We start from the raw sequence: 18,836 nt of genomic DNA on the forward strand, positions 1-18,836 counted from the left end.
TTCAATCGTAATACTCGTTTTAATACGTTGACATGCATACAACACAATAGACTTGTTAAGTCCTGTTCGTTGTCCTGTTTGTTGTCCTTATCACCGTCCTGTTAGTTTTCCTCATCACCGTCCTCATCACCGTCTTGTTCGTTGTCCTCATCACCGTCCTCATCACCGTCTTGTTCGTTGTCCTCATCACCGTCCTCATCACCGTCCTGTTCGTCGTCCTCATTACCGTCTTCAATGTCTTCCTCCATCATGAGAAAAGACGAGTCCGAGCCAATACAGCTGTAGGTGCTGGTGACTCTGCTCAGTTTCTGCTCCAGAAGATATTGATGGTGTAAAATACAGCAGTGCAGTCCCCTGTATCCCTCTTCTGTTATATCGCTTGGAGAAACTAAAATAAAAAGACAAAATGACAGTCTATGTAAGGCAACTTTTAATTGATTGATGTTGGTTCCATATAAGCAATTTGAATGTTTAACTCCGAGGCTGTATATTAGCTAAAAAGATTTGTGATTCAGAAAAAATGCAATCATTACAGATGCTATTCAGTGATAGACATTTGACACTGGGAGGGGGGCAGTGGCAAATATTATAAATCGGTATTTGTGGAACATACTTTGGTTCCTGATGTCGTCTTTTGTCTGATGAAGGAGGCGGTCCAGTTTGTCCAGTGCTTGCCTCAGATTTTGACAATGCTGGGTCATCTCCTTCACAATGATGACTTTCTCCTCTTCCATACGCCTGACCAGCATAACCTGGTCAAAAAGTCGCCTCTTTGTGCGCAGGTTCACCACTATAATGGAAAAAACACAAAATATAACAACCACAATGGTAAGGCTAATAAAACAAATAATATCAGTTTGTATTCAATCTTTTTTAATTAAATTGACCAAAACCTTAAAATCTGGTAAAAAAAAATTCAACCTCGCCGCTTGCTGAATTTTTTCAATTCTGTCTATGTTGGCAGAATTACATTCAGTATGTCTTGAGATTCAACATTAGTATGCAGTTCAGGGTGGTCAGGAAGGGTTTTACTGTTTCCATAGATATGCCTGTCCCAGTGAGACTAGACTATTAAGACTTGATAGGGCAACATCATACAGACCTTTCAATATAATTATTTTAAAATGATTTGTTGTGATCATGATGATTTGTGACACCTATGTTGATAGCTCTGTGTTACATTGGTGATTGTATTCTAGTACTTCAACTGAATTTATGGAATATCTAGGGCAAACAAAAACAAGTTGTTTCTTACCATCTCCTTGCGCCTCCCAGGGCAGAATGACATCCTCAGACAGACCGCATGCTGCTTCTGTGTCAATTTTCTCTGAACAGGCATCAATGGTGTTGTACTGCAGTATCCTCTCTCTGAGTTTCTTCTTGAGCTCTGTCAGTCTTCTCCGTTTGCGTTGCCTTGTTTGGTTGCTGTCTGTAAAGTAAAACAAAATACAAATAAACTAATATTAATAATACAAACAACAACAACAAGAAACAAATATTGTTTCTAGATAACGTAATAATAAATACCATTTTGTCGATAGAGGTCGTGTTTCTTTCTTCGGAGGGAATAAATAATTTCATCTATTTCTCTCTGGAGCTCCTCTTGGCTACTCTGGGCTCCATGTTTCTCTTGAAAACAGAAACAACAAGGTGTAATCATAAAACATGAAGCCAAATGTTTGGAAATATGGAACCAAATCTATACCACAGTGATCATATAACATACCAGTGGCTGCCCATTGCTTGACCTCCAACACCCACTGCTCCGTGTCCTCCAGGGAGATGTTCAGCTCTTGCTTGAGACTCTCAAGATTGTCCACTTCAGTTTGTGCTCTCTGTGTAGTCTGGTTAGAATGTTTCAAAGGAAAAAGTGAATATGCGTTCCAGTTGGTTGAGAAGGTTGTTTTTTACTGAATTCCTTTATGCACATTAACTGACCAGACAACAACATGAAATGCTAAACACCTTCTCTTCAAGGTTGGCAAGTATCACCTTAGTGTCCCTTTTTTTTCAAGATCAAGCAGGATTAACATTATTATTATTATTATTATTATTATTATTATTATTATTATTATTATTATTATTATTATTATACAGAAATTCAGATGAATCAACCTATAGTGCTTTATTAAAAACAAACAGAACAGAGACTCTCTTGGCAGAACAGTGTGCCATGGCAGCACCATCATAATGAAATGATTGCAGAATACATTCAATTCAACAACATGTGGCTAAGGATGGTGTTCAATTACTACAACAAGAAACTCAGATATTCTTAATATACATTTTGAAATGCAGCATGGACGTCTTACTTTGACAAATCTCTTTGAGAGTGTCTTGTGGAGATTCTCCACCTTCCTGTGGTTCCATTGCATAGCCAGCACGGTTATCATATCTGCTCTAGCTGTAAACACAAAAACATGAAAATTCATGAGCTTTACAATGTGGCACTACTTCAAACTATTTGTTTTCCTCTACCAACCTGATTTGATAATGTATTTTGTTGTCAGAGCTGCCCTTGAGAGGAAGCTGTTAACCTGTTCCACTTCCTCGCCGACAGTATTTCCAGCACCTTCCTGGCTTCTGCCACCCCACTTCACCTGCTCAGAATCATAAACAATGAGATCTAGCTATTTAGTTCAATATTATAATTTCTTGTACTGTACATCTTTAGTTAACATCAGTGTCAGGAGCAATTTCAGAAAGTTAAAATGTTCTGAGATTGAATTATGCTTTGAACTACAATGTCACAACTGCAGTTATTTGAAGCTCTATTCATTCATTATTTCTACAGTGCGGATATATTTACTAAAATAAACATAATGGGTTTTGGAAGCCTATCCTTGTGACAGTCTGTTTTTTAACAATTTTGTCAACATTTGTAACTATTACAATTATTCCACAGGCTTGAATAGAATATACTACATGATATTCTTATGTGCACTACAATTTCTAAAACATTTGAATCTAGTGACACAAATGTTTAACTTGAATACTGTACCTCGCATTTGCCTTTGTGGGCCTTGGCGTGCATTACAGAGAGAAAAGGTTTCATCTCTGTAAGTGGTTGGAGCTCAGACAACTTTGCTGCCATCTTCTCCAAATAAGGCCAGTACCTGTAATGACAAAATCAATTAGCTTTTCCAGTTGCATGATGGCATAATAGTAAAAAGATAAACCAGGTCCTTAAAATTACCAGTACAATCCTTGTAACCAACATCAGCATTTATCCAAATGAATGCTTTTTTTGCTTTACATCTACTGGATGTGCAATAATTAAATAGATAACACGTTTCCCACAAACACTTCCAATTTTGCAATAGTTATAACTACCTGCAGGCAACATCCATACAAAAGAATGTTGCATTCGCAACTTCAGCCAGCTCCTTCTGCAGGAACATTGGGTAGGCATATATTTCACCACGGTAGTGATTTAGGCCTTGTAGCAAGATGCCATGTCTGCACACAGCTATTTGCAGTCCTTCCTCATCCACCTTGGCCCTGGATTTGTGTGAGGTTTCTCTGCAAGCTGTGAATGTTGCCGGTCCACAAACATCACGACCACTTTTCTGAAATAGACACCATCTGTTACATTTAACCCTGTGCTAAGAAAAATAAATAAAGGGTTAGGGGATTGAATAGATTCTTACAATCGTCATCTGGCTCCTGATTTTGTCGACAAAGGCAGACACTTTACTGTCCTGGGCAATGAACAGTCCATCAAATAGAGACGGTTCATCTGTCCTGCGAAATTCGAGAAAGAAATTGTAAGCAACATTATCATACATACATAAGTTTGATTGTGTCCTCTATTTAATGTGGCCAGTTTGCTTTTGCCATAACATTTTCATAAATGTGGAAAAGGTCTTTGTGAATTTGATCTGTAATTCTGTGTAAAGTCTTTTGTCACCATTATTTAACATTAGTGAAAAGTTTACTGACTTCTTGTAAAAAGGTAAAAATAAAAGTTCATCCTTTATATTGATGGGCATGGAATAGGGCAGAGGAAGGCATAGAAAAAGGTTCCTGGGCAATTTAATACATTTTTCATGAAGCGATTATATCCAAAACTGGTTCTTAGCTCCAACATATCCAACTAACGTCAACCATTTAACATTTTAAAGTTGAGTTAACTTTACAGGCGTCATATACAATAATGTTTATGAATTGGATTTATATAATTATGTGTAATTTCAAACCAACTATTGTTTTCTGATGGTCTACAAACTTTGGAAAAAGAAATTGCAGAGTTGGGGAAAGTTAAACATTTCCAAAAACAACAACTAAAATGAGAATATGATTTCACTGACCCTCTGGACTTCTTGAAGCCATAATGCTTTCTATTGCCATCTACAGCAATAGCCAGCATGTCAGGTGTGCATGCTGGGCATTTAAAGGGCTCCACCAGGCACAGATCTTCTTGTCTGTAATTACAGAAGGCAAACTCCCGAAAGACTCTGTGGAAGGTATCGCGACAGATTCTGCCTGTCTGGAAACAAGAATGGTATTCATTTGGTTAATTAAAAGTTTGGTATTCAAACATCTTGAAAACCACATTTTATTCTTACCCTTCCTGTGGAAAACGATCGATGTTCAAGCATTTTTATAAATACTTGCTGGGATAATGCTGGGCTGGCCAATTTCATTTGCTCGAATGATGTGAACACATCAAACTTAAAAATAATTCTGCAGCTGTCGGTTGCTGGCCAGTATTTGTATCCCAGCAAGTCACCTATGCTCGGGGACCATTTGGCGGAACAAATTGGACAGCACACAGAAGGCAGACGAACGTTGTATGGACCTGAGAAAAAATATAAATGTGAAATTTGACAGCTATCTATGCAATGTAGGACAAAAGTATAATAGTAATCCTGTATTTCTGCTTGATCGTCTTCTGGTGGCAACAAACCATTGATAGTCACCAACACGGTCTGCTTTCCTGGGATGATGGTGAAATCTTGGCTTGGACCACAGAAGCAGATTTGGGATGGTGGAGGAATTGGAAGCAGACACACTGCAGCAAAGACAATTTCAGAGATTCATATGCATGTTAGGACATGTTAGGACATGTAGTCAATACAAATTGAGACATTTTAACAGTTAAAGCAAACTTCCGACATGGTGAAAATGATGCCGCTGTATATGTAGTGCACATTAGGAAACCATGGTAAGGGAATATGTAATACATTATTTGAACCCACCTTGTTCACAGAGTCCATATTGGCCACTTTCATCCACAAACACTAAGGATGTGGGAGGAATAGGTCTGTCAAACCCATCAAACATGGCTTCCCTGTCATGGAAGACATGTTTACCATGGATAATAGGGTCACATGCTGGACAAAGAAAGGGAGTTCCTGCTGGAACGCAGTCCAAGCACCGGACCACAGCATCAGCAGTTTTGCATTGGAGACAGGAACGTGTAGTGACAATCTCTGCAGCCAATTTCAAATTAAGGAGCTCTGGCATTGCAGCTCTGAATTGTTGTTCACGTTTCAACTGTCTTTGGGTCCATGTTGATGCAGTGGGTGTTTCTTCTGATGATGCAGGGACAGTGAGAGAACCCAACAGGTTTCTCAGTGTCTGAAGATGTTGATCTAAAACAGGGGTGGGGAACCTTTTTCCTCTCAAGGGCCATTTCAATTTTGACAACATCCTTCGAGGGCCGTACAAATTATTGAACTCAACGTCTGCTTAAAAAACTCAAATCACAGCCCATTAATTTCGCGTTTCTTTCATGCTGTGGAAAGAAAAAGCAACCTCTTCATCCAGATATTTGACCATGACCCGCGCATTCATACACCGTGGCATGACCACCAAAACAGAAAGATATGGACACAAGATGTGTGCAAATGTATTTAGTTTCATATCCATGTGGACATGATTTAAGTGGGGGGGGGGGGTGCGGCGGATCTAACCTCATCTCGGGGGGTTTGGGGGCATGCACCACCAGGAAGATTTTTTTTAAATGTTGAAGTTAAAAGCATCAATCTGGTGCACTTTGAGAGCAACATGAAGAGATCTATGGTAAGGTGACCAGATTTTCAAAATGAAAACCGGGGACATTTTGAGTTTTGCGGTCAAAATCTCATTAACATATCCACATTTCTTCGCTGTTAAAGAAAAAAGGGGGACAATTCTGGTTCAATGTAATTCGAAAATGTTAACAGTTGTGCTGTAATAAACTGATGTGTAGACATACTGATACAACTGTGTACTAACTAATTACCATAAATGCACTAACTAATTAATGAAATCTTTCCGAAAATCTGATTTCAATACCATGGTAAGTGCGGAGTAAAGTATTAACTCACTTATTGAGTTTTCCATAGTTAATAACAAAACATTTTCAAACTACATAGGTTATAGCCTCAAGTGTATTTGATAATTAACATGTGTACAAGATATATAGAGACAACAGACAAGTAACACTAGCAGAATGACACACTATCAAAGACACTTCAACAGAGAGACACAACTGTCAAACACAATATGACAGACAACACTGACAGACACACTGGGACAAACAGATAAAACAAAGCCAGAACTGTCCCATCTGTATCTGTCCTGGTATTCTGGATGGAATAAGATCAAAAGAGAACATGAGAAAAGGAAAATACTGAGATAATACATGTAAAATACTTAACAATATAATAAATAAAATGAGATTTCTAAGTACATAAAAACTTCTACTAACCTAATCTCTGTACTTTTCAGAAGAGTGAATTTTCTTCAAGATTGCTTTGTCTTTGTCCAGCTTCTCCATGAACTCCTGGCAGGGGAAGTTGAAGTTTGTTTTCACAACAAGCATGGCCTTGATGGTAGGAATAGTGAACCTATTTCTTGCTGCTGTCCATACATCATTCATTTGGGAGAACACTCTTTCAACTGGTGCATTACTCCCAGGTAGGCACATAACCACCGACGCTAACCTTGCCAGGTTATTGAATGGGATTTTGTTGTCTTGGAAGTGGGTAACCACCTTGCTCCATCTGTGATTAAGCGGTGTCTCAGATTCTTTCCACTCTTCAAGTGTTCCTCCCTTCAGGGACTCATGCAGGCCAGTGACCTCATCAAACAATTCATCCTCATTGATCTTGACATTGGGGCATTTTTCTTGCAGTGTGGCCGCTGCCTTCTGAATCTCTTCACGCTGAGGTTGCCTTTTCAGAAGGAGACAATGCAAATCCTTGAGATCATCTGTGTGCTTTCCCCATGCTTGCAAGTAGTTGACAGCTGTAGTGAAGAATGATTGGGATGTTTTGAGAAAGCTCGCTTTTTTCATTGCTCCATTTTCCTCCAGTTCTCTCAGAAGCCCTCGGACCAAAACTGGAATGAAGTTATCGTCACTTCTTGCAGTCAACTTTGCCTCAAAGCTTTTCAATATTGCAGCTGACTCCACAGCACAGCGGTCTTGGCCTTCAAGCATTTTGATTGTGTCACTGAATATGGACAGGTTTCCATGGACAAAGGCCAGCCAAAGTTCAGTCAGAGGATCTTGGAATATTTTTTGCAGGACAGCTGGGCACTTTTCTTCAGAGAGGAAAAATGATTTCAAGGGCAAATACATTTTCAGCACTCTCTCTAGAGCTGGGAGCATAGACAACCAGCGAACATTGCAGTGTCTTAAGATGTTATGGTACTCCTGGCCAAAAAACTCACAAAAGCCCTTTAGTCTTTCTACTCTGACGGTGAAAATGTGAAAATAACCAAATATCTTTGTAAGAAGGTACTCAACATCAAGGGGAATCATATCCAAAGCTGTTCTGGCCGTGTTATGAATAATGTGTGCAGGGCAACCTAAGCCAATGACCTCCCGCTGCAGAGCATTTTTAACTTTGGTATGGACATTGACCCTCCCCAGTCTATTCAGTCCTCCAAAATTTGTATTTGTGTTGTCAGCAGAGAATGCCACAACTTTGTTTTCCAGGTTGAATTTTTGGATAACACCAAGGACCTCAGCTGCAATTTCCTCTGCTGTTTCTCCTTTGAGTTCAACAAAATCGAGTAGTTTTGTTTCCACTGATGTGCTATCATGTATCTTACAATATCTTACTAATATTGGCAGCAGCTTTACATGTCCATGATTGGATGCATCAATGGACAGAGACACAAATTCCACCTGGTCTAGGTCCTGTGTTACCAAGGTAGTTGCCCATGGTGCTAACACGTTACTCACTATGGCATCGCATTTTGTCCTAGCACATGTAAATTCCGTTGGTTCCGAAGTTTGCCGAGTACGCCCCCGATCACTCCTGAACGAGCGGTGACGTCACACATGGCAAATATTGACATTTTATAAAATCAGTCCAAATGGCAAGCAACGCGACAACTTCAGACAGCGACAGCGATCATTCAAGCTCAGATTCGGCGGGTTATCTGGATTCAGTTACAGAAGTAGAGAGTGAACCAGCTAGCATTTCACTTCAAGGCATCTTGCCTTATCAGTACGAGCCTCCTGCCCGGCAATCGAACAACGAGGCAGAAACTTGTGAAAGAGAAGCGGATTCCGCAGCCGGCGAGACTCGAGTCGGCAATACTGAATGGTAAATTCTGTTTTATTTAATTTGACCTGCACTAAATGTCGATCTTAATTTGTCATCTGTTCCTCACACGTCCGGCAGATATTGTTTTTTTTTTATGTTATGTACAATATTCAGGTGTACATGTCAATGCTGTGAAAGCATGCCCACTGCAGATGAATGTGTATGCTGCAGAGAGATCTGGCAGGTGATGGAACAAATAGACAGTTTGCAACCTACTGACCAGATAGAAGACACCGACGAGAAACCAAGGTGCATTATTAGCCACCCGGGCTTTAGAGAAGGCTGTCTCAGTGTTTGGACACTGAAAATAGCGTATCTTCAGTACAAACAACAACACAGAGCAGTTGATCGCCCACTACACCAGTAAGTAAATATTGATTGACCCAACTGCCTATTGCAGCTTTGCTTTCATATCATACTTTTAGTCGCTACAGATATGGTACACTTTTAAAGATACCATTAAACTCTCTCAAGCAGTCAAAAACAGCTTGGCTTTTATTTTTTCTGTGTATGCAAGTTCAATGTATGCTTGGGAAAAGAAACAACTACACATGTGAGGAAATATATAAGAGGTCTATGATTCTGTCAAGCAGTCATGTACAACCTCATATTTATTTTTTACAAGTAAAATACAAATATCATGTTATAAGCCAATTTGTAACCATTGCTACATAATAGTACTACATAACATTTTATTTTTCTCCAAATATATTTATAATCTGTATACTTTTTTTTTATTAGGAAGTATCGATATACAGCTTATCGACAGTTTGTACGTTGGTGCTGGGGTGTACTCGGCCCAAACATCAGAGTCCCGCTGCCTGCATGTGCTGTAACCGAGATACGGAAGACTTATCCTGATTCCTCCCAAGATGGCCGCGTCGTGAGTGACACGTCTGAAGCTTGAGTCTGCCAAAACTGCTTCCATAGTAGCTTACTGATTGCTGATCGCCTCTCTAACTCATCCAAACTATCCTACAAGTTAGCCGTCGCCTAACAGGACATTTATTTACTTTATTTGATACAATGGCTGGAGCTGGAGGCGAAATGTCGCTACAAACATTGCTGACCGCCATTCATCAGGTGAGAGCTGATATGCTGTCTCACCTGGACACAAAGATCGACCCTATACAAACCTCTCTGGATACAATTCAGAGCTCACTATCCATCCTGTCTGAGCAAGTCGATCTGCTTGAGCAACGTGTTTCAGCTAACGAGGACAACATAACTGATCTCACGACCCGCATTGAACGAATGGAGTCGGTCAATACTACACTTAAAAACAAAGTTGAGGATCTAGAAAGCCGCAGCCGACGTAACAACCTTCGCTTTGTTGGAGTACCTGAGTCTGCAGAATCAGGAGACATGGTCCGCTTTATGACCCAGCTGATCCACCAAGTCCTGGGGCAGGAGAACTTCCCATCGCCGCTGAAGATTGAGAGGGCTCACCGGACTCCCACCACTCTCCCGAGGCGGCCAGATCCCCGCGATAAACCAAGGAGCATCCTGATTAAACTTCTGGATTTTCAGGACAAGAAGACGATCCTCCGTGTCGCCAGGGAGAAAGGGACACTTAAATTCCATGACTCGATCATTTCCATCTACCCTGATTTCAGTGTCGAGGTGATGAACAAGCGCCGTCTCTTTGACCCAGTCAAACGCAACCTCCGTGGCCGGATGAAATACTTCATGAAGTATCCTGCTACACTGTGTGTCACCGTGGATGGCAAAATGCAGAGTTTCACCTGTCATAAGCGCGCTGAAGCGGCTTTCATGTCCGAACCGAACTCACCAGCTGCTGGTATGTCATATTAGTCCATGCTTGTCTTTGTTTACTTCCTTGTTTCTATCTGACGTCAGAATAATGTGGTCTTGCCGTTGGCTAAACTGCCTCACGTGACTTGTGCTGTCAGTAGTGGCAGGTGATACTCCTCTCTAAGCTACACATTTATTTAACTGAATGCAGACTCGAGTTTCGAGTTTCTCCTAAGTTTGTTTGTTTATTTACTTTATCTGTTTTTATTGTATTTCTTTTGTAAACTTTATCTCTGGCTAGTTTGTTCACTCATGGGACTGCCTGGGGATCAGCCCCTGGGCCTGATGGGCCTCTTGTGGGGAATGTTTGTTTGTTTTTGTTGTTGTTGTTGTTGTTTTTGTTGCGGCTGTGTGTGCTTGTATGATCGGGATTTTGATTTCTGCCTATTAATTAATTCGAAAATAGACTTCAGCCTTGCATCTAGTTTGACCTTAGCCTACAAATGCTGTACTCACAAAACACTGCTATTTCCTATGTTACTGAAACCTTATGAATGAGGCAAAAGGATTAAAAATTATTCATCTTAATATCAGGAGTTTGGTGTCAAAAATTAACCAGCTTCGTGTATGGGTCATTATGCATAAGCCACACATTATCACACTTTCGGAGACCTGGCTAGGTAGTCATATATCAAATAATGAAATTAATTTGACAAATTACAATTTATACAGATCTGACAGAGTCTCATTGGGTGGAGGTGTGGCCATTTTTGTGTTAGCAGAGCTCGCTTCTGAATTGATTACTCCCCCTGTTGAAGCTTATCTTTTTGAATGTATTTTTGTTAAAATCACACTGCATGAAAACAAGCGACTGATCATTGGAAGTGTATATAGACCACCATCATCCCCTGCTGATTCCTTTAATAATATAATCTCCACCATCAATTCCATCAATTCTATTTCTCAGAAAGGCGAACTAATAATACTTGGTGACTTTAACAAAAATTGGCTTGATAAATCATGCTCTAAAGAAAAAAATCTACTAAATAATCTAAACCTAACTCAACTTATTAAAGAGCCTACTCGTATTACACCCCGGTCTCAAACTCTTCTTGACTGGATACTGGCTTCTCATCCTGACAGATTTTCCAAGTCTGGTATCATGTCAGACTGTTTTAGTGACCATTGTGTTGTTTACTGTGTGTGGAAAATTAAAATTCCGAAAGTGCCCCCTAAGTTGATTAGTATCAGACAATATAAAAAACTGAATCTTGACTTATTTTTGAATGATTTACTTGCTATTAACTGGGACAGATTTCAGTTAATACCTTATGTTCAAGATGCATGGGATTTTTTTCTCTCCGAGTTCACAAAAGTAGTAGATAAACATGCACCATGGAAAACTATTAAGGTAAAGGGTAGACATCTCCCCTGGATCAGTCCTGAACTTATTGACCTCTTTAGGAAAAGGGACAAAGCATGGACAACATACCATCTGACAAGAGACAATGCTGACTGGGAAATATATAGAAAACTGAGAAATCTAAGCAAAACTAAAACTTCTAATGCCAAAGCTATTTACTACAGAGAATGCCTGACTGGTGACTTTAAAAATCCCAAAGAATTCTGGAGAAAAATTAAAAAAATTACTAACATCTCTGAAAAACATTCAATTAATCAAATTAATCAAATTAAGCTTGATGGCAATATTCTACATGATCCACTATCTATTTCCCAGGTCTTCAACAATCATTTCTCGTCTGTCTGCTCCTCGCTTCTCCCTGACAGTCAACCGACTACCAGTTCTCCTGGTAATATGCCACCTTGTACCAGTTCTTTTTCCTTTCGGAAAATACGACCAACTGAAGTGCAGAAAGTAATTTGTGAATTAAAGGTAAGCAGTGGTGCTGGACTTGATGGGGTTGAAAATCGTTTTCTCAAGCTAGCCGCCAATATTATTATGTACCCTCTTACTGATTTATTCAACCTGTCACTTGTCTCCAGCGAACTACCACTTATCTGGAAATATGCACGTATTATTCCTCTTCATAAAAGTGGTGATCAGCTTGATTGCAATAATTACAGGCCTATCTCCATCCTATGCTCTGTTGCCAAAATATTTGAAAAAATCATCTTTAACCAACTTTCACTATACCTTAGTATTAACAACATTCTCACACCCCTTCAATCTGGTTTTAGATCAAATCATTCTACAGCTACTGCCCTACTTAAATTCACAAATGATGTGTTCTCTGCAGCTGATAGAGGGGAGTTAACTGGTGCCATCTTTATTGATCTTACCAAAGCTTTTGATGTTGTTGATCGCTATTTACTACTTGATAAATTATATGCTATTGGACTTTCTAGAAGTGCATTACTTTGGTTTAGCTCATATTTACATAATCGAAAACAGTGTGTTATTTTGAATGGGAAAAGTTCTGATCTCCTTATACAGCATAGTGGAGTACCTCAGGGCTCTACACTTGGACCACTACTTTTCACCATTTATATAAACAATTTGCCCTCCATTTTTCAAAACTGTAATGTTCATCTATATGCAGATGATACCGTTATTTACACATCAAAACCAAATCTCTCTCAAATTCAAGTTTCACTCCAGTCAGATTTCACCCTCCTGCAAGACTGGCTATTCCAGAACAAGTTACTTTTGAACAAAACTAAATCCTTCTCTATGATCTTTGGTACCCGACACAAACTCAAATCTTTGACTGGCTCATGTGATATTTCTTGCAATGATGGTACAATTCTGCATAGAGTTGGCAGTTTTAAATATTTAGGGGTATGGCTTGACTCTAACCTTTCATTCAAACCTCATATTGATCATATACTGCATAAAGTAAACTTTGGTCTCGGTACTCTTTACCGCTCTCGGCACTGTTTTACCTTAAAAGTTAGGAAAAAACTTGCTACCCAACTGCTATTTCCCTTATTAGACTATTGTGACGTTGTTTATCTCAATGCTCCGAAATCTGTTCTAGCCCCGCTAAACATTGCTTACAATAGAATGTGTAGATTTATTCTCGGTTGTGATTTCCATACACACCACTGTGCACTGTACCTAAACCTCAATCTCCCTTCTCCTGATTTGAGAAGACATTTGCACTGGCTTGAGTTCATTTATAAAAGTTTCAACTTTAATTATCCCCCATATTTGAAACAGTATCTCTTTCGTTTTACATCAACCCACCAAGTTAGACATACCTCTCAGCTCTTCTTCACCGTTCCTCTAGTTAAAAAGGACATTGGCAAAAGAGCCTTCAAATTTAAAGCTCCTGCTGATTGGAATAACTTACCTGCTACCATCAGATCTCTCCCTACTCTGACTTTGTTCAAGCGTGCATTGTCGTCTCACCTCAAGGTTGAATGTTTTTGTATGACCTGAAGTACTTTATTTATTGTTTAAGGGTTGTTGAGGCTCCATCTTATTTCACCATCTCCTCATGAGATGACCCACCTATTGCCCATTTCTAAGTCTTTATTTCTAAGTCTTTATTGTTATGATTTTGTATATATAGTACAGCTACTCTACTTTACTCTACCCAATGATATGCATTCAATGTAACCGCCTATAATGTATTACCATGTGCTGTATGCTTAGGCTGAATGTTTGTAATTTCTTGGTTATTTCTTCCGATGTATGTGTGTGAATGTTGTTTGTATGTTGTACTTGTTTGTTATTTGTTTTCTTGGGACCCCCTTGAAAACGAGGTGATTCACCTCAAGGGGTTTATCCTAATAAAGAAATTTGAATATATACCCTGAACCGGGAGGCCGCTATCAGGGATTTCAATGGCCAAATCTGTAATTTGACATAAGTCATGCAGCTGAACCGGTTAAAATGGTTTCGCATGATGTAAATAATTTACAAAGTACATCATTTACAATATTATTTTTCCAAAGAAACATGTAAATATAACATTTTCCAAATCACAAGTTTGTAAGATTGTACTAATTTACTGTTTGATAAATAAAAAAGGGTTCTTTTGTTAATTTTTCACTTGTAACATTTGATCTTTATTGCAGTGTACATTAGTCTATTTTGGTATATGTGTGAGCCCACAAATAATTAAAAGTGGTCAAAATAATAAAGATATTCAGACGTAATTCATTTTTGGCCTTACTTATTTCACTTCAACTTTTATATATTTCAGTCACTGGACAAGTTCACTGTACTCTGGTGACATTTAGCTCAAGCTGGCATAACACCTGTAGTACCTTAATTCTGACCCGAGTTTTGTGCACAATCTTCCAGCACCCATGATCAATGTTTATAGCAATCAGGAAACATTCACAGCTCAAAAGTATTTTTAAATTCTTAGGGCTTTAATTCAGCTTCTCTACTAATGATAGTAATATCTTTAATGCTAATCTGATCAACCAGAAGAAAGTAGAACCTGGATGTTGGAACACTGTGCCTACTGGTTCAGTAGAAGTGCATTGCACGAAATGTAGGTCCCGACACCCCACCAACAAGCACAGACATAAACAGCAGAATGTAATGTATTAGGCAATAATATCACTGATATGAGTGAGTAGAAACAATCACAACAAAAGAAAAATGTATAATATTGATGGCTGATCACCAGAGGATTCAATAACCAGTTTGACAGTCTGCCAGGTATTATGTTAATACAATATATAAGCATAGAGATATTGTCAATTTTATTTGAAGTACACTATTATGAAGTATCACCCATAGATACAAGAAAAGTTTTTGTACAAAATTAAAAGGAACTGTTTACACAGGATAAGAACCACACCACAAAAGAAAGCAGGAATCTTATTTCAAAGCAAAGATTAAAGATAGTCTAGTAAACACTGTTACTGGTTAATGAACCGACACCTGTGCTGACGCACTGCCTCATCTTTATCGGGGTGGTCCATCTCTGAGGCCAAAGGTTGTGGTTCTTGGTCACGGACTTCTTGGATGGACTCTCTCAAGTCCTGTGGCGAGTCAGAATAGGCTTGCAGAAGATCTTCAAGAATGTTTGTTGTGTACTCTAAAAATAATAGAATAGTTTAGCAGGGTCGGAATGCTCATGTGTTACTGTGTTGGTAATTTGGTATATTAAAATCTGTCCCCTATCTAAACTTACTATATGTTGCTGGTGTCTTTTCCTTGCGTACTGAATGTTGACCCTTTTTGAACTTTGGGAAACGGATTGTGAAACGCTCTTTGTCCTGTAGTCTTGCACTGTTTTCGTTGTAGTGTAGTGCTGCCAAGTTGTACCTGAAATAAATATTTAAAACGATTATTTCTTATGTAGACTGAACAATTACAGAACATATAGAATCAAAGTATCCCTAAAACACAATTAAAAGAAATCCATTTAGTACCAGATTATCATTAGTTACCTAGCAAGCTGACAGAGCCACATGAATCCTGTATGCTTCGGTGCAAAGCGAATGATTAAACTATGGAATGCTTCCAGAGATGATGTTTGGTATGTACTCGAGATCTTCTTGATGTCCTTTTAAGTACATGGGGATTGGTTAAGATGTCATTCAGCAGCTCAGCTGGCTTAGATCCTGCAATAAATAGTTTACATTTTTAGGGAAAGAGATTAACACCAGGACTGCTGCCTGGGTAGGTGGCTTTCTGATTTGGCAACTAAATTTGACTAAATTATTCCAGTATGTGCAAAAACATTTTCCATGTACCTGGTTTAAGCCATTGTTTATTTCTGTTGTCACCTAGTAAATGGGCATGGTCACACATGGGGTATATCTCGGTATCATGCTCATGTATGTCTTGCACATGGTTAGCAACAGACTTCCACTTTTCCCCTAACAAGTCAGCCTGCCCTTCTGGAACTGTCCCTGCGACATAGTACATATGGTGAATGATCGATTTCTTCCATAAACCAACATCTTCACAACCCTTCTTTTTGGCGAGGGCATCGATCTTTTTACCAAGTCCTGTAATTAAAAGATTCAATTAATTACCAACATAGATGTAGCATAGAAGCATATACAGGACTGTCTCAGAAAATTAGAATATTGTGATAAAGTTCTTTATTTTCTGTAATGCAATTAACAAAACAAAAATGTCATACATTCTGGATTCATTACAAATCAACTGAAATATTGCAAGCCTTTTATTATTTTAATATTGCTGATTATGGCATACAGCTTAAGAAAACTCAAAAATCCTATCTCAAAAAATTAGAATAGTTCCTCAGACCAAGTAAAAAAAAAAGATTTATAACAGCAAAACACAATCAAACATTTGAAAATGTCCATTAATGCACTCAGTACTTGGTTGGGAATCCTTTTGCACGGATTACTGCATCAATGCGGCGTGGCATGGAGGCAATCAGCCTGTGGCATTGCTGAGGTGATATGGATGCCCAGGATGCTTCAATAGCGGCCTTTAGCTCATTAGCATTGTTGGGTCTGGTGTCTTTCAGCTTCTTCTTCACAATACCCCACATATTCTCTATGGGGTTCAGGTCAGGGGAATTTGCAGGCCAATCGAGGACAGTAATGCCATGGTCAGTACACCAGTTACTGGTGGTTTTGGCACTGTGGGCAGGTGCCAGATCATGCTGGAAAATGAATTCCTCATCTCCATAGAGCTTTTCAGCAGACGGAAGCATGTAGTGCTCTAAAATCTCTTGGTACACAGCTGCATTTACTCTGGGCTTGATGAAACACAGTGGACCAACACCAGCAGCTGACATGGCTCCCCAAACCATCGCTGACTGTGGGAACTTCACACTGGATTTCAAGCAACTTGGATTTTGCTCCTCTCCAGCCTTTCTCCAGACTCTGGCGCCTTGACTTCCAAATGAAATACAAAACTTGCTTTCGTCTGAAAAGAGGACTTTGGACCACTGTGCAACTGTCCAGTGCTTCTTTTCCTTAGCCCAAGTCAGACGCCTCTTCCGTTGTCTTGAGTTCAGAAGTGGCTTGACCATGGGAATACGGCTATTGTAGCCCATTTCCCGGACACGTCTGTGAACAGTGACTTTTGATACCTGGACTCCAGCTTCAGTCCACTGTCTTTGAAGCTCCCCCAAATTCTGGAAGCGACTCTTCTTCACAATGCTGTTAAGGCTGCGGTCATCTCTCTTGGTTGTGCAGCGTTTCCTGCCACATTTCCCCCTTCCAACAGACTTTTTGTGGATGTGCTTTGAAACTGCACTCTGTGAACAGCTTGCTCTTTGAGAAATTTCTTTTTGTGTCTTACCCTCCTGATGGAGGGTGTCAATGACGGTCCTCTGGACAGCAGTCAGATCAGCAGTCTTCCCCATACTTGTGATTTAGTTTACTGAACCAAGCTGAGTGTTTTTCAAGGCTCAGGAAACCCTTGCAGGTGTTTCGAGTTAATTAGACGATTCAAGTGATTCGTTGAACACCCTACTAGTATACTTTTTCATGATATTCTAATATTTAGAGATAGGATATTTGAGTTTTCTTAAGCTGTATGCCATAATCAGCAATATTAAAATAATAAAAGGCTTGCAATATTTCAGTTGATTTGTAATGAATCCAGAATGTATGACATTTTTGTTTTTTTAATTGCATTACAGAAAATAAAGAACTTTATCACAATATTCTAATTTTCTGAGACAGTCCTGTATAATACAACACAAATGTACAATAATCTAATAAATTCAGTTCTACTTCCATAATGAGCACACAAATTCACACCTTTCACTATATGCCATGCATCGAAGTGATGTTTCAGCTCTGCTGTGCGGGGGTTGTGCGGAGTTTCTTCTCTCAGGTACTTTGCAATAGATTTGTGCCTTTCAGTTACCATAGATGCGACATCCAGCTCATGCGTCTCGGTCAGGAGTGTCAGACACCTCTTCAAGCCCTCGAGCTCACAAGCATTGCTGCTGGTTACCTCATTGCTCTGAATAACGACATAAACAACATTGGTAATATGTCATCATTGTCCTATACTGTATTTGTATGGTGGTTTCATACCTTGCATTCATTAGTATTAAGTTAGAAGTGTGGTAAATTGTACTGTACCATGTACAAGAATATTACTACATGTACTTAATTCACTAACTATTTACCTGGACTAGTTGGGTATCCAGCACTTTGTTGATCCTTTGTTCGATCACCCGGTAGCCTCCATATTTGGCCGAGTGGCCAGGGCTGTCACAACGACCATCTCAAATGTATGCCACCTTCCATGCCTTTGAGTCTCTCCACAAGACTCGTCTGTTCTGTTTGCCAGGCGTTGACTATGGATGGGATGATGTAGGATGATTGATGACGATGGTAGGTATTGCGGCTAATCCTGCAAACTTTCATGATGTCAAACACCCTTAGAGTCTGGGAGAGTAGACTTCCTGACAACAAAATTGATGCCGACATGATCAGATTTCCAACAGGAAGTTGATTGAGAAATGGCTGGCTGTTCCATACTCTTGTGTATTTACAGTTTCCACATTTCTGCCTGATCTGCACTAAACTGCTATCTCCGCTGTCTCCTCCTCCTCTTTCTTGTCACCGTCACCCTCCTCTTTCTTGTCACTGTCACCCTCCTCCTCC

The 18,836-nt window shown here is 39.4% G+C and overlaps 1 protein-coding gene and 1 long non-coding RNA gene across 2 annotated transcripts; both read right to left on the bottom strand.

Annotated features, from left to right (window-relative positions):
* Positions 1–4,404, bottom strand: LOC307034430 (uncharacterized protein). The gene is made up of 11 exons (XM_079673275.1): positions 4,311–4,404; positions 3,651–3,744; positions 3,334–3,569; positions 3,002–3,116; positions 2,483–2,600; positions 2,313–2,404; positions 1,727–1,844; positions 1,528–1,629; positions 1,256–1,429; positions 614–790; positions 1–388 (listed from the first exon to the last, which is right to left on the bottom strand). The coding sequence occupies exons 1-11, from the start codon at positions 4,367–4,369 to the stop codon at positions 102–104; spliced, it is 1,572 nt and encodes a 523-aa protein (XP_079529401.1). The 5' UTR covers positions 4,370–4,404; the 3' UTR covers positions 1–101.
* Positions 4,405–15,801: 11,397 nt separating this feature from the next.
* Positions 15,802–18,829, bottom strand: LOC307031296. The gene is made up of 3 exons (XR_013805916.1): positions 18,356–18,829; positions 17,979–18,186; positions 15,802–16,241 (listed from the first exon to the last, which is right to left on the bottom strand). It is a non-coding gene; the product is annotated as an uncharacterized lncRNA (long non-coding RNA).
* Between the last annotated feature and the right edge of the window lie 7 nt (positions 18,830–18,836).

The sequence above is a fragment of the Notothenia rossii genome (assembly GCF_949606895.1).
Source record: "Notothenia rossii genome assembly, chromosome: 3".
NCBI lineage: Eukaryota > Metazoa > Chordata > Actinopteri > Perciformes > Nototheniidae > Notothenia > Notothenia rossii.